General features: G+C 36.6%; 1 protein-coding gene across 4 annotated transcripts in view; it reads left to right on the top strand.

Moving 5' to 3' along the window:
• The window catches only part of SPATA13 (spermatogenesis associated 13), a 160012-nt gene extending 149188 nt beyond the window's left edge, over positions 1-10824 (top strand). For all 4 annotated transcript variants that reach the window (XM_007495227.3, XM_001375720.5, XM_007495228.3 and 1 more), the window contains 3 exons: positions 436-808; positions 3422-3496; positions 5814-10824. In XM_007495227.3, the coding sequence (XP_007495289.1) occupies positions 436-808; positions 3422-3496; positions 5814-5989 (624 nt within the window). In that variant the 3' untranslated portion in view covers positions 5990-10824. The remainder of the gene's footprint in view (positions 1-435; positions 809-3421; positions 3497-5813) is intronic.
• Positions 10825-15415: the final 4591 nt, after the last annotated feature.

Raw genomic sequence — 15415 nt, 5'->3', positions numbered from 1 at the left:
AGGCAGTCAGGATTAAATAACTTGCTCAGGGTCACATAGCTAGGAAATATCTGAGGCCAGATTCCTTGCTAATCTTAATGCAATACACTCATTTTGTCCTATCTATCTAGCGAATTAATGTCTTTAAGGATAATTCCTCCAAATAATCAAGGGTCCCTGGTCATATTTTATCATTGCATTAAAAAATAATAAAACACCTAAAGAAATTTCGTATCTGAACAAATAAGACAGAGGAAGCTCAATCCTGTCCCTTAAGAATGTAGTTTCCTGGGGATTTGGGTATCCAAGTACCAAATCCTTCATACAGGATTATTAAAGATCCTGTGTCAATAGGCCTACCTATTTTTTTTTTCTATATAAAGATATCTCAAGAGGGGGAAAAATGAATTAAAATAGGAGGGAAAAAAAGCTTTAAACTTTTTGCCTTCATTCTAGGGGCTCAATATTTTAGACCGGAGTTCAGAACTGATCCATTCAGGAGAACTGACCAAAATCACAAAACAAGGAAAGAGCCAGCAGAGGACTTTCTTCCTCTTTGACCACCAGCTTGTTTTCTGCAAGAAGGACCTACTAAGGCGAGACATGTTATACTACAAAGGCCGAATTGACATGGATGAGATGGAGTTGATGGACATAGAGGATGGGAGGGACAAGGACTATAATATCAATGTAAAGAATGCCTTCAAAATCATCAATAAATCAACAGATGAGGTGTACTTATTTTGTGCCAAAAAGCAAGAGGATAAAGGCAGGTGGCTACAAGCCTGTGCTGATGAAAGGAGGCGAGTACAAGAAGACAAAGAAATGGGTGAGTAGCAGAATGCTAAGGAGTCCCCTGGGAGTTTTCGTTTTTGTGTTTCCTTTTGCACATTTTTTTATTTTTATGCAAAACTTAAAAACCCCAATAAAATGAGCATTTCCGCATTCAAAGTAGAATAGAAAAAAGAGGATTATACATGAAACCATGAACCTATTATGTACAGCATGTTTTTCCTCAAAGGCATGTAATATATCCAATACATAACTGTCAAAGATGTCTTACCTGTTTTTGATCTGCCTTCTTTACTGTGCTTATTTTAAAAATACTTCAGTGATCCTCTTTCATTTCTTTGTCTTTTTTGACAGCGCAGTCACTAATCCCCCTCTCCTTAATTCTTCCCACAATTAAATAAAATAAATCCCTTATAACAAATTTGCATAATCAGACTAATAGTAAATTCTCACAATTGACTAACAGAATGTATTTTTCATTCTGCGTCTTGAGCCCGTCACTTGAATTGAGTAATATGTTTGTTAGTCCTCTGGAATTGTGGTTGGTTATTGCAGGGAGCAGAATTCTTAAGTCCTTCAAAAGTGTTTGTCTTTATATTTTTGTTGGTATTGTTTAAATTATTGTCTAAGTGCTGCTCACTTCACTGTGTCAGTTCATAAAAGTTTTCCCACTATAAGATTTTTAAAAAACTTTTCTGTTGGGGGCAGCTGGGTAGCTCAGTGGATTGAGAATCAGGCCTAGAGATGGGAGGTCCTAGGTTCAAATCTGACCTCAGCCACTTCCTAGCTGTGTGACCCTGGGCAAATCACTTGACCCCCATTGCCTAGCCCTTACCACTCTTCTGTCTTGGAGCCAATACACAGTATTGACTCCAAGATGGAAGGTGAGGGTTTTAAAAAAAACAAAAACAAAAAACTTTTCTGTTTTCCTCTTTTAACCCTATTTTCCTATCCCATGTACTCCACACCTACAAATCCCAAACAGTTTCATTATTGAAAAACCTCTGCTGAAAGAGAGCATAGCAAAGTAAATAAAGAACATCCCCATTATATGGAATAAAAAAAGACCTTAATGCAGACATACAGGCTTTCTGACTTGGGCAAGTCATTTAACCCATTGGTCTTCCCATCCATCCCTAAAAATTCTCAAATACTATGTAGAAAAGCATTTGTCAGTCTGCTATGGTTGAGGGAATTTCAATCAACTGATTAACTATTATTAAGCCCCTTCTATTTGCTAGGCACTGTACAAAGGACTGAGGATAAAAGGGAGATAAGATAATTCCTCCCTCTAGAAGCTTACAGTTTAATGGCAGAAACAACATACATACAAATACATACAAAACAAACTATATACCAGATAAGTAGGAAATAATTAGTAGAATTAAAGAGGGAGTCTCTAGCAGGTGAGATTTTAATGGAAATTTCCTATACTAATGAAACCACAAATTTGAAGCAAAAAAATCCCGAAGTTTACTAATTTTGGAAAGAATAGCTCTTAGATTGCCTCTCTGAGTGACCCTGGGAAAATCACTTAAATATTCTGAGTACCTATTCCCTTATCTGTAAAATATGATCTCTCTTCTCCAAGTGTAGTTGGAAAGACAATGCTTTATAAACCATTAAGTACTAGGAAAATGTTAGCTATCATTACTGTCATTCCAAAGGAGACAAATTGTGATCATGGGCCTTAATGGATTATCTTAGATGATATCCCTTTAAATGATATTTTCACAAAGCTCTTTAAAGTTTTGTTTGTTGCATAGGCAGTTTTAGACTAGATAAAACTACCTGTGCATTATCCTATCTCTTTCATTCATGAAGATTAGACCCCATGCATTATTTATTACACTTAATGTAAATGTATCTTCCTTCTCTGATCCCCAGTTACTTTTTAGTTTATCATCACCATTTGTCTTTCCTTAGCCTTCTGATTTTCCCAGTGTCTGCTAACTGTGAAGTGGCTAGATTTTTAAGTCTGAAGCTGCTGTGCCAACATGTTTTTTCTGGCAATGTCCCACAGCCTCTAAGAGCTGGATTTGATGTAGTCCAAGCTCCCTCAAACATTAAAGCATAAGCCCTCAAGTAGAAACCAAGACCCCCAGAGTACACAACAAGTCTAATCCTTCCAAGTTACTCTAATAGTTTGCTAGTGAGAGCTTTCCTCATTGAGAGGTAGTAATATTTATTAAGCCTCTGTGTGTCAGGCACTGGGCTAGACCCTGGGGATACCCAGACAAAATTGAAACATATTGCCAACAAAGAGCTTATACTCTAATGAGGAGAGACAGCATGAATCCATTTAGGAAAAATAAATCAGGAAGGAAGTAAAAGAAATAAGAGAGATCCTGAAGAAATTCTCCAGGAATATATGAGGAAATGGAAATCACTAATTCATGGGGTGAAAAAGAAAGCCTTAATGGAGAAAGAGCCAACAATTGAGTGCAGTGTTAAAGGAAAAGAGATTCTGATAAAACATGATGAAGAGGAAGTTCATTTCATGAATGAGTCAGTGAGTGGGTAGGTGGGTGGGTGGATGGATAGATGAAAAAAATTAAACAACCCTTGCATAGAAGCAGTTGACTTTGTACATGTGTTATCAACACTCCCTCTCTCTCTCTCTCCCTCTCTCTCTCTCTCCCTTCCCTAGGAATGGAAATATCAGAATCTCAAAAGAAACTTGCTATGTTAAATGCTCAAAAACCAGGCCATGGAAAGTCAAAAGGTAAGTTATCATAAAAAAATTCCAGATTTTAAAATGTTACATTGAAAAACGATGTCACTTAAATGTATATGTAATCAGCTCTTACCTATTTGTGTAAATGGAAGATAGCCATGGAGATTTTAAAAAAAATGTAAAATGATGTAATCACCCAAAATAATAGATAATTTTTAAATAATCTAGATTTGCTTTTGAATATACTCTTATTCTTGGAACTTACAAATCCCTACAGAGCAGTAAGGTCATACTCTGCAAACCCACTCAGCAACTCCCCAGCTTCCTCCTACTATCATAAATCACTCTCCTTCTAGCTCAGACTAAAACAAGGGCTATTAGGGACACTAGGACACTAGGTTCAGGTGAACTGCCATCTCACTGACATGTTTTCTTCAGTTAAGAAGAAATCTCAAAAGTTTTAGCCTCTTATGGTTTATGGGATACATTCTAATTCATCCAACAAATAACAGTCTAAAAAGAATTAAGTATATAAAGGGAATTAAGTCAGTCTCAACAAATGAATTAGAGAGGTGTTAATGTCTTCATACTCTTACCTTCCTCGAAAACATAATAAACATTGTCTTAAAGTACATATAATCCATATAATACCCTATAATAAAGAATTATATAGTATTCCCATTAAAAGTTCATAGAGATGGTGAAATGGCAACAGATAGTAGGGGAGAGGAAACAAGTATTTATTAAGTGCCTACTATGTGCCAGGCATTGGGCTAAGCATTGCAAATATCTCATTTGATTTCCACAATAACTCTGGGAGATAAATACTAGGAAAGGGTATTGACCTGGGAATTCAGAGACCTGAATGCAAATCCTGTCAATGATATATACTCTCTTAGTACCTTAAGCAAATCATGTAACCACTCTGAGCCTTGAATTCCTTATTTTTATAATAACACTTATACTACCAATGTGGAAAGTTCTTTATAAATATTAAAGTGCTGTAGGAATGAGATATATTTCTTGATCATAATAATAATAGAAATATAAGAAGTAATGACTTCTCAGTGATAGTGAAGAGGGACCAAGGAATACTATACATTTGTAATATCACTTGTTTGGGGTCTTGAAAGAAAGGAAAAACTTCAATAGATAGAGTTAGAAGAGTGAACCACTTTCAGCAAGGGCATAACCAAATAATATTGTAACTTAATGTTGGACAGATAAGTTGGTTTCATATTCTAAATTTTTACTTTATTTGATAAGGCCACTACTAAAGGAATTTTTAAAAAACCATTTACCTTCTTAGAATAGAGCAGTAGGAGCTAGGCAATAGGAGTTAAATGACTAGGCTAGGGTCACACATCTAGGAAGTATCTGAAGTCATATTTGAACCCAGGACCTCTCATCTCCAGGCCTGGCTCTCTATCCACTGAACCACCTAGCTTCCCTCCCCCAAGGAATTTTTACTGTATTTGTCAGAGCCACTACTGATAGGTAGGTAGCACAGTGTATAGAATGTGGAGCTAGAATCAAGAGGACCTGAGTTCAAATCTAGCTTCAGACACTTAGTAGATATGTGACCCTGACAAAGTCATTTAATCTGTTTGCCTTAGATCCTCATGTATAAAATGGAAGCACACTGGAGAAGGAAATGACAAACCATCTTTGCCAAGAAAAACCAAAATGGAGTTAGGAAGAGTTGGATAAAACTGAAGTGACTGAACAATAATAAAAAGAGCCACTATTTTCCAAGCAGCAAATAACATGATTAAAGAAATCTATTAGGAGACTAAATAGGTAGTGATGTGAAGAATGGGATAAAAGAGAGAGTGGACAAGAGGCAAGAAAACAGGTCTGAAAGGTATTAGAAGATAGCATGGCTCAGAACTGGTAGAGTCCTTAACTAGTATGTTGAAAGGATAAGTAGAAAGAAAGGCGGAGTGAATAATGTTTAAGATGTTCTAGAGGTGATATGATAGAATTAACTTGACCACTGGTCGAATATAAAATGAGTAGGGGGAAAAAGTCAGTTAACTCTTAGGTTACAAACCTTGGTAGTCAAGAGGACAATTGTATCATTAGAAGGAGCAACATTAGTGGGAAGAACAGGTTCATAGATGGAAATGATGAACTCAGTTTTGGCCATATTGAATCTGAAGTGCCAATAGGCCATCTAGTTGGAGGAATTTGGAAGATAATTGGAAACAGGGAGCCGACTTTCTAGGTGAGAGGATGAGGTTGGAGGTATAATTCGTGAGTTATCTGCACAGATGTCATCATTGAAGCCATGGAGGACAGTGAGATTTGTCTTTTGGTTCATAAAGGATGCTTAAATTAACTTCTTCATATTTTCCTGCTTTAGGTTATAATGGGTGTTCCCTACCTCCCCCCCATCAAAGTTTGCATCCTATTCATCAACGCCACATCACAGTGCCTACCAGCATTCCTCAACAACAAGTTTTTGCCCTGGCAGAACCTAAGAGAAAGCCATCTCTTTTTTGGCACACCTTCAATAAACTCACCCCTTTCAAGAAATGAAAAAAAAAATTATCTCCCTGCTGGCGGGGGCTCTGTGTGGAGAAGAGACATGTTCTTTTATTGCCTCTATTTGAAACCTCAAGGAAAGTATCTTGGACCCAGAACTGGAGTTCGTCTTTGTTGGGGAATCAGTGAAGGAGAGAGGAAGACTCCGCTCCCCTTATTCCAGGATCCTAGCTGCCTTCTTGAAGGGGAGAAGGTTATGAAGCACAGTCATTAGACTGCCTAGTACAATGCCTCCAGTGCCCAGCACAGTGCTTTAACATCCTATGTCTTTACTAATGGCTTGTTGAATTGAAACCCTCCATATTCTTTCTGATCTGAATTGGCCAGAGATGTGGAGATCAGTGGCATGCTCTAAAGCAAATGTTGTTTCTACTGAAAAGGCATTGCTAATGATGAGCATGTTGGTGACCTGGGAACTTGTTGCCATGTCAAAGATGAAGGTCCAAGGGCTTGTTTTTTCATCTTGTCCCAAGGTATGACTAGCTTTAAAGAACCACTGTTACATTCCCAATACCATTTTTGGTTTTGGGGGAAATCATCAGTATAATTGAAACATTTCTTCTTCTTGTCATGTGTTCAATGGGATCTGAGGGATCCACCTGCTGTCCATCAAGGCATCTTTTAAAATCATCTCACTCATTCACAGCTGCAGAAGATGTTCAAGGCCCTTCCTGTTTATTTCTGTACTTTTAAAATTTTCCAAATACTAGTGGGAAATGGTGGGCAGCCTCATTCTTTTGCAGGCTAAGAGAAGAAAGAAAAGGCTACTAATGAATTGAACAGCAATGATAACTTGAACATGGGGACACAAGTGTTCAGAAGTGTTCAGCTGCTTTCAAGGATGGAAGTAAAAAGACCAAGGTCCAATTTGGTTCATTTTCCCTCAAATTAGCCACTCTCCTGCATATAAATTCCATAATTTAGAATGCAGACATCAATTCTTACTCATAATGCAACCTCTGAGATTCCTCTGCCAGTCACATATGCTTGTTTTCATTATCAAAATATAAGTATTTCCATTTTTATGATGATAATGTGAATATGTAAAATATGCAAAGTTTTAGGAACTCTAAAAGAGTATTTATGTACTTTTTTCTGTGGTTTCTTTTTCCTTCCATGCATTCCCACAAAACAAATTCCAAAATACACCCATTCAGCTAGAAAGGTATGAAATGACCTAGGAAAGCATTCCCTTGGACTTTTGAAACAGGTTTTGATCTTGTGACTCAACATTCCTTCATGAGAGAGACAACAAATTTCTGAATATTAATCCTTACAGAAGACCTTGACAAAATATAAAACATGGAGAATGGTCAGTTTTGTACATTTTTTTCCTTTCCCTTTTTTTCCAACTAATGACACAGTGTTAGATCTGTGGATAAACCATATAAATTTTAATGTAACAATGATTTTTAAAAATCTCTTATGACATATTCTTCAAGAATTTCAAGATGCTTGTCACTTTTATTTTCTTAATACCCCGAAGGAGAGAACTTTATATTATAAAGCAAATGCCTTTGTTTTCTGAAAGTATATTAATGTTAACATGTGTTTGTCAGATTGATAACAATTTCTAACGAGCATACTCTGAGAATAAAAGCAGATTGATTTGTCCAAAATCTATTAGGACAAACAATGGATCTAGGTCTTCCAGACTGTAACTCTCAAAGCCTCTTCCTCTCGAAGTCTGGGATTTCCTGAAGACCAACTTCTGGGAAAGAGCAACCACAAGAAGATTGGGTACAGAGCCTTCCTGATGAGTCTTTATGACACTTATACAAAAGTCTAATGAAACATTATTTGTTCACTATCCTTTTGTGATACTTTTAGTGACATATATAGGAGGTCTCATTCACAATTTAGAATTGTAGCTAATGACTGTCACCTGAGATAGAAGCTAGTGCTAAGAAAAGTTTTCAGTATGTTAAAAAAAATAAAGGCACTTCAGTTTTAATTGTGTTTGTATAATTGGCCTTCTTACTAACAGACCTTTTTTAAAAAAGAATGATGAATTTTGAAAACTTACTATGCCTTTGATGTACCCATTAGCAATAATTATTAGTGATATGTCTATGTTAAGTGGAGTGTATATTAATCAGCAATTTTTAACAGCTTTTCCATGGTATATGACAGAATTGCCTTAGGGTAGTAAATGGAATTACTTGATGGTGTTACATTTGTAAATGAAAACTCAATTTTAAAAAATTTAAAGAGCTTCCATTTTTATTATCAAAAATTTACTGAAGCAATATGTTTTTTCTGCGAAGCTTTAAACACTTCCTTAAGAATTACCCTGCTGAATCCAAAACACTGACTTTCAGCTGCTCTGCCTCCACAGTCTTCCAAATAGAAAAGAATGAATTTGGGGGAAAAGGCTGATTGAGTTTAGTTTCAATTCAAATACATATCTGCTGCCAACAGGTGAAGTCATTGTGCCAACTTCAATTCATCCCAATGAATCTGAACAGGGTGTGAATCACTTCTCTGCATGTTTTCCCTGGGTGAATCCTTTTGAGATGTTTAAATAATCCTGAAGATTGGTGTCTCAAAGAAGAATAAGATGGTGGTTGACCCATGTAAACCTGGGCTTGTATGTCTTGGATTTCAGATAATATGTGTTTTGAGTTCAAGAATGTTTGAAAGGATCAAGTGTCCTTTTGTATTTGCTAAATTCTCTTCTCTGGATAAAGTCACATTTAACTGAGAAAGCAGAAAAGAAAGAAAGCAAAGGTCTCACTACACAGATTATATACATTAGTTTCTCCAAAAAAACCCGAAAACCCCAGAAGAGAGTTTCATGGGTAACTTCTCTTTACTCCCAGTATTGTGTAGTAAGTGTTAAAGGACATTGAAATATGTTGATGTGTCTCATCTTAAATTGTTCATGAGAAGCAGCATAGTGTAGTGACTAGAGCTAGCCTCCAATCCAGGAATGCCTGGATTCAAATCTTAGCTCCACATATTAGTTACATGATGCTAGGCAAGTGATTTAACTTCTTAGTACTCTTGTAGAGAAGATGCTGACCTGAATTGGTCAAAGATATTTCCTCACCTGGAAGCTCCCTATACTGATGAAGTCATAGCTATAGACCATATTATTGTTCATGTATTTTCAAAACTTAGTAGCTAGAAAATTAGGCAGGTCCTTTGAAACGACAACTTTTGACAGAAAGAAAGGCTTGAAATAGAATTTTAGAGTCTGAACAAACCTTTGAAGTCACTCCCACTTCATTTTACAGATGAGGAATTTGAGGCCCGAAGAGGTTAAATGATTTGCTGGAATAAGTAGCAGAACCTAAGTCAAGAACCCAGAGCTTTTGGCCTCTGCCATTTATTGCTCTTATGACAAGGGACGAGTCACTTAACCTCTCTGGAGTCCATTTATATTAAAAATATCCAGTCACCTTGCAGAAGAATATAAGCCAAAGCTCAGATATTGACTGTGACTTCCAAGTTTTCCAATGAGAAAAAAAGGGGTTCTTGGTATGTGAACTGTGAACAAAAAAGGGGAGCAAATACACGCACTTTTGTCAAAAAATATATATATGGAGTTTTACTAATACAGCTTTAGATTTCAGTAGATTTGACTTTTTTCTCCCTTCTCAACTTGGTAGCTAAAGCATTTCACCATCACGTGATGATGATAGTGCTGAGTGTTGACGTGCCCGGTTATATATAGCACAGGGAAAGACAGGTTCCTTGTCTGTTGAGCAAATATTAACCCCATGTTTACTTAAAAGAACAATGCTCTTTCATATATGAAGGACAATTCCCCTTGAGCAAATTTTTTTTATAATGGAACATTAAGAAAACTATTGCTACATTACATTCAAATTTTGGGATATTGCACATTACTGTAAATTCTGTTTTCTGGTACTTTACCAAGAGGATAACTTTGTTAGCCTTTATGAAGTCTGTCATTCCTCCCCCAATGTTAACTAACATGCTCTTATCAGAGCATAATTACCTGAGGTTTAGGAAAGAATTATTAAAGATGTATGTTTGGTGGTCTGGAGGTTTTAGGTAGAGAGGAAATAGTTCTCTGCCTCACAGGACTTTTGCTATAGCATAGTTTCCCTGATAGGATAAAAGGCAAGCAATAGTATGCTGGAATAGCTGGAGAAACATACCTTAACATCCAGCTTATCAGAATGTTTGATTAGGCACCCCTTGATCTCTGAACATGTCAGGTGACAAACATTTTATTATGAGGTTATTTCACAAATAGCTTTTAATTTCCTTGGCTATTGATTTTTTTCACCAATAGATAATGGAGGGACCTCAGGATAAAACTGAAAATAGACTATAATTAATCTTTGCAAAATACCATTGCTTTAAGTTTTAATGCCAAGTTCCTTAAGTATAACACACTCGTCAGTATCATCTTTGGCCCTTTTGAAGGTACTGGCATTTGAAGTGAGGAAATGCCTTCTAAGTGATTCTGTAATTCACCAATTATCATTCTGTAAATATTAGTACTAGCTGTATGACTTGCTTCCATAGTTTGCCAAGTTTTTTTTTGTAACTTTTATCATGTAAATGTTAACTCATTATTTTACATTGAAGTGATATTGCCCATGTAAATCAAGTGACCACTTCAAAACGGATGAATTAGCTGTTGACAGCTAAGGTATGATGTACAGAATTGCTGGAACTTGGTTATATATTTGAGCTGAAATGATGTATTGTAAAATTTATTTCCTCTTGATGTGGTTTTATGTAAATGATTTCATATCTTGTAAATGATGTGTGCCTACCATTTCTTTCATTTTGCTCCTGTATGGTAAAATAAAATAATTTGTAAAGCTGGTTTCCAGCAATTTTAATAAGATATAAGTTGTGAACTCTTTGAAAAGTATCTCCTTGGCTTTCCTAGAAATTACTTCTTTTCCTTCTAGGCACTTTTTTGTTTTATATGATTTTTCTAGATGAAGCCACAGTAAAGCAAAGTCACAGAGAGGAAGGAAGGTGAAAAATGGAACTAAACAAACTGAAGAAGTTTGCTGAATGGGGGAAGAAGAAGAAGAAAAAGAAGAGGAAATATTTTTCATCTAGTCTTTTACTTTCTATTGCTATTGCTGCCATCATAATCTAATCTAGATATTCATTGTCTATCTCCTAACCCATCTTCCTCCAATTTTTACTTTCTTTAATTTTCCACACTTCTAAAGTATGCTTGATGTAATAGTCCACTCAAAAAATTTCTTTGGTCTCCTATTGCCTCCCAAGTAAAAGCATAAACTTCTTCTCCTGGCTTTCAAAGACACCCCAGTCTGACTCCAGCCTTAAGTATTTTAGCCTTAAGTATTTTTCTACTTCATGTCTTCCGCTTTAAAGCCAAAGTGGACTACTCCCTGACTCCCTCTAGTCCTCTCCTATCTCCATAGCTTTACACACAACTGGAATGAGCTCTGCCCATCTTCCACCTGTTGAAATCTCTTCAAAGTCCAATTCAGGTGGTGTTTGGTACAATTTTCCCCACTCCTCCCAGTTGAAAATGATCTCTCATTTCCCAGAGCTCATTGAACCTCTTCTTGACACCATATTCTGCCTTCTACCAAAATGAATATATAAATATCCTATTTCTTCCCATTCAATTATAAGTTTCTTAGGGCAGTGGCTAGTTGTGTCTTGTGACTTCAGCACCTACCATAGTATCTGAAAGAAATATTTATTGAATTATAAAGAAGTCTATGTAAGCATTGGGATGAGAAAGTGGAGAATGATATAGGTGGGGGCTTATCAACAGAAGTCCTTGAAACCAAGAATGAATAATGAGGATCTATCCCAAAGGTCAGGGGAGCTATGGAAGATAGGGGTACTTTGGTTAAAGTAAAAAAAGAGTAAATGTAGTAGTCAGATTTACTTTGTTTTTAACCCTTACCTTCCATCTTAAAATTAATACTATGTATTGGTTCTAAGAGCAGAAGACTGGTAAGGGCTAGGCAATAGGGGTTAAGTGACTTGCCCAGGGTCACACAGCTAGGAAGTATATGAATCCAAATTTGAACCCAGGACCTCCCATCTCTGGCCTGGCTCTCAATCCACTAAGATACCTAGTTGCCCTCTAGCAGCCACATTTATTAATGAGGGTGAGGAATGAAAGAAGCTATTATGGTTGATTATAATAATAGCATTTACATAGTACTTTTGCAAAAGATTCATTAAGATGCAGTGGAGAAGAAAGAGTAGAAGAAGATATCCACTATTACTCTAACAGTTTGTGTTTTCCCAAATGCTAGTGCTTGTCCTAGAGCAGCTAGGTTGCATAGTGGTTAGATCACTAGAATCAAGACTCTTCTTCATGAGTTCAACTATGGGTTCAGTTGTGTGACCCTGGGCAAGTCACTTTAACAGTTTGTCTTAGTTCCTTATTTAGAAAATGAGATGGAAAGGAAATGGCAAACCACTTTAGTATCTTTGCTAAGAAAACCTCAAATGGAGTGATGACAAGTCAGACATGACTGAAAAATAACTGAACAACAAAAGCACTTGTCTAAGAAATTACTGGTAGCTATATATGCAAAAGGGTTGTCAGTTTTCTTTCAGTCTAAAGAACAGCCCAGATCCACTTAAACCTATGGGCAGAAAGCATAAAAACCAATATCTAACATCTCAGAAGTACTAAGTGAATTGTCCACAGTTGCCATGAATTTAAGGTTTACAATGTCTTCTAGGTGATAATTTTAAGGTTTACAATGTCTTCTAGGTGATAATATCAATGTCTCTTTCTAGAACATTTAGAACAACCCTATGAAGTCAATAGTGCAAGTATTATTGCTTCCATTTTAAAGTGAAGAATACTCAAATGACTTGCCCAAAGTGATACATTATCAGAAATTCAAACTCAAGACTTCTGACTCCTGCTCTTTATATATTACCCCTTATCTGACCATGCTTGGAAACAAAAATTCCCAAGAAATAAATAGACTACCTTTCAAAAAGAAGCCCTCAGGCATTAAAGAAGGTGATAAGAACAAAGGGGGCTTAAAGTCAGAGAAGACCAGAGAGCAATTGGAGTTTTTTCCCCCAGGAGATTTTGAGGATTTGGGGAATTTAGTTAGTACATACAGACATATATCTAAGTACACACATTATATACCTAAAACTTTTGGTTTATTAAGTCTAGGATATAATGGACCACAGGTCACATTCTCCAAATGATTTTCTTTTTCAATAAATGGGAATTTTTAAGACAACTTGAAAATGTTACATATGGAAAGTTTAATAAGTCTTGGCATCTTTTTGTTAATAGGACAATATATTCATAGGATAATAGATCTAGAGCTGGAAAGTACCTTAGACATCATCCACCTCTTTATTTGTCAGAAAAAGAAACCAAGGCCCAGGAAATTATAAGAACTTTGCCTAAAGTCACAGGATTTAAACTTGGGTGTCCCTACTCCAGAGTTAGTAGTCTTGCCAAAGATGACTAGGGGGATTTTCAAATAGGAATGATTGGATGTCACTATAAAGAAATTTCTGATCATGCCTAGACTTTGTAGTAGGTAATCCTCTAGAAAGAGAGGTATTTTGGGGGTAAGGGGTTATTGAGAGATGAGAGGGGATAGAGAAGGGAAGCTCTGAATCTATAAAAATAAGGATCAAGCCATCCTATGAATCTCAGTTCAAGAGAAGTTCATTCCTCAACTCAATTTTATTAAATTTGAGAACATCTATATCAAAGTATCTTTGGCCTTCATCAAAGACTATCTTTTAAAGCAGAAACAAAAAAAAAGGGGGTAGTTCATATGAGTTCAAAGAACAAATTGACATGGTATGACTAAAAGTCATAACTTGCCTGATAAAAGGATATAGTTTTGTCTTCAATCAATGAACATTATCAACCATGTGCTAGGCCCATGTTGGTGAACCTATGGCATGCATGCCAGAGGGGGATGGATGCTCCCTTCCCCCTCTCCACTGCACCAGAGGACATTTCTGACACTGCCCACCCCTCTGCCAAGCAGCCCAATGGAAGTGCTTCCTCCCTCTCCTGTCTGGGATAAGGGTGTGGCTCACATACTACATGAGGATACAGTTTAGGCACTCAAGTCTCTAAAAGGTTCACCATCAGGCACTGTACAAAGTGCTGAGGTTACAAAAAGAGCCAAAAGATTGTCCTTGCTTTCAAGGAGTTATCAATCTAATGGAGGTGATAACACATAAACACATATATATACGAAGCAAGTTATATATGGGATAAATAATATAATTTTAAAATGGAAGGTACTAGAATTAAGAAAAGTTGAGAAAGGTTTCCTGTAATAGGTGGGATTTTAGTTAAGAATTCAAAGAAGCCAGTAGGCAGGGATGAGGAAAGAGAGCATTTCAGGCATGGGGACAATGGCTAGAGCTAAGAGATGGGAATGTCTTGTTTGTGTCACTGGATCAAAGATTCCATTGGGAGGAGTAAGGTAGAAGAAGACTAGAAAGTAGCAGGCTAGGTCTTAGGAAGGTCTTTGAATGCCAAGCAGCTGTTTATATTTGATTCTGTAGATGATAGGGAACCATGGGAGTTTGTTGAGTGATATGGTAGATTTGTGCTTTAGGAAAATCACTTTAATGGCTGAATGGAGGCTAGTTTGGAGTGGGGAGGGACTTGAGGCAGGCAGAGCCACCAGCAGACTACTGCAATAGTCTAAGTGTGAGGTGATGAGGGCCTGCACTAGTGTTAGCAGTGTCAAAGGAGAGGAGGGGGCATATGCAAGAGACATTACAACCATAATAATGATTTTATAGAGATATTATCTCCACTAATGCGGATGGCCATCCTTTTGTGCCTTAGAAAATAATCTTCCCAATTTGTTGTAGCAAAAAAAAAAAAAAACGTTCACAGTGGTCTTCCCTCTGGTGATGTGCATTTCACACTTAGGTTGGCCCTTGGGCAGGTCACATGCCTTCTAGGATTTGCCTTAGCTTGCATAGCAAGAACCCACAGTCACTTATGCACAATTGGCTTTGGAATAGAGTTTTAATGGAGAAAAGAAATAAACTCATTAAAAATTCAGCAGGAAAAATATATATTCATATATGTACATACATAAATTCATTTTTGGCAGGTGTACAAATATATACTTCTTCTTCAGCCTCAATAACCAGTTTAGGGTCTTAGTAACAAAAGATTAATCCAAGTCAACTTACCTCAGGCCCAATTTAAAATTACCCCTTTAGTTTCTTGCTGTTATTGGCCCACAAAGAGATTGACGGTTTTGTTTTTAAAAAAGAAAGAAAATTTTGCTAACTCTGCAGCAAGGAGATGAGTTCAAATTCTAGCTGTGTCACTAATATCATGTGTATGGGTTCTTACTCAGATATATCAAGGATTTTGATCTCTCATTTCAGTGAAGTCCCAGCTCTATAGGCAATGAAAATACCAGCACAGGATATGGATATCAAATTGGTCAGCAAGTATTTATT

This window comes from Monodelphis domestica, chromosome 4 (genome assembly GCF_027887165.1).
Source record: "Monodelphis domestica isolate mMonDom1 chromosome 4, mMonDom1.pri, whole genome shotgun sequence".
Taxonomy (NCBI): Eukaryota; Metazoa; Chordata; class Mammalia; order Didelphimorphia; family Didelphidae; genus Monodelphis; species Monodelphis domestica.
The sequence above is the reverse complement of the archived record's forward strand: the minus strand, read 5'-3'. Positions and strand labels throughout refer to the sequence as shown.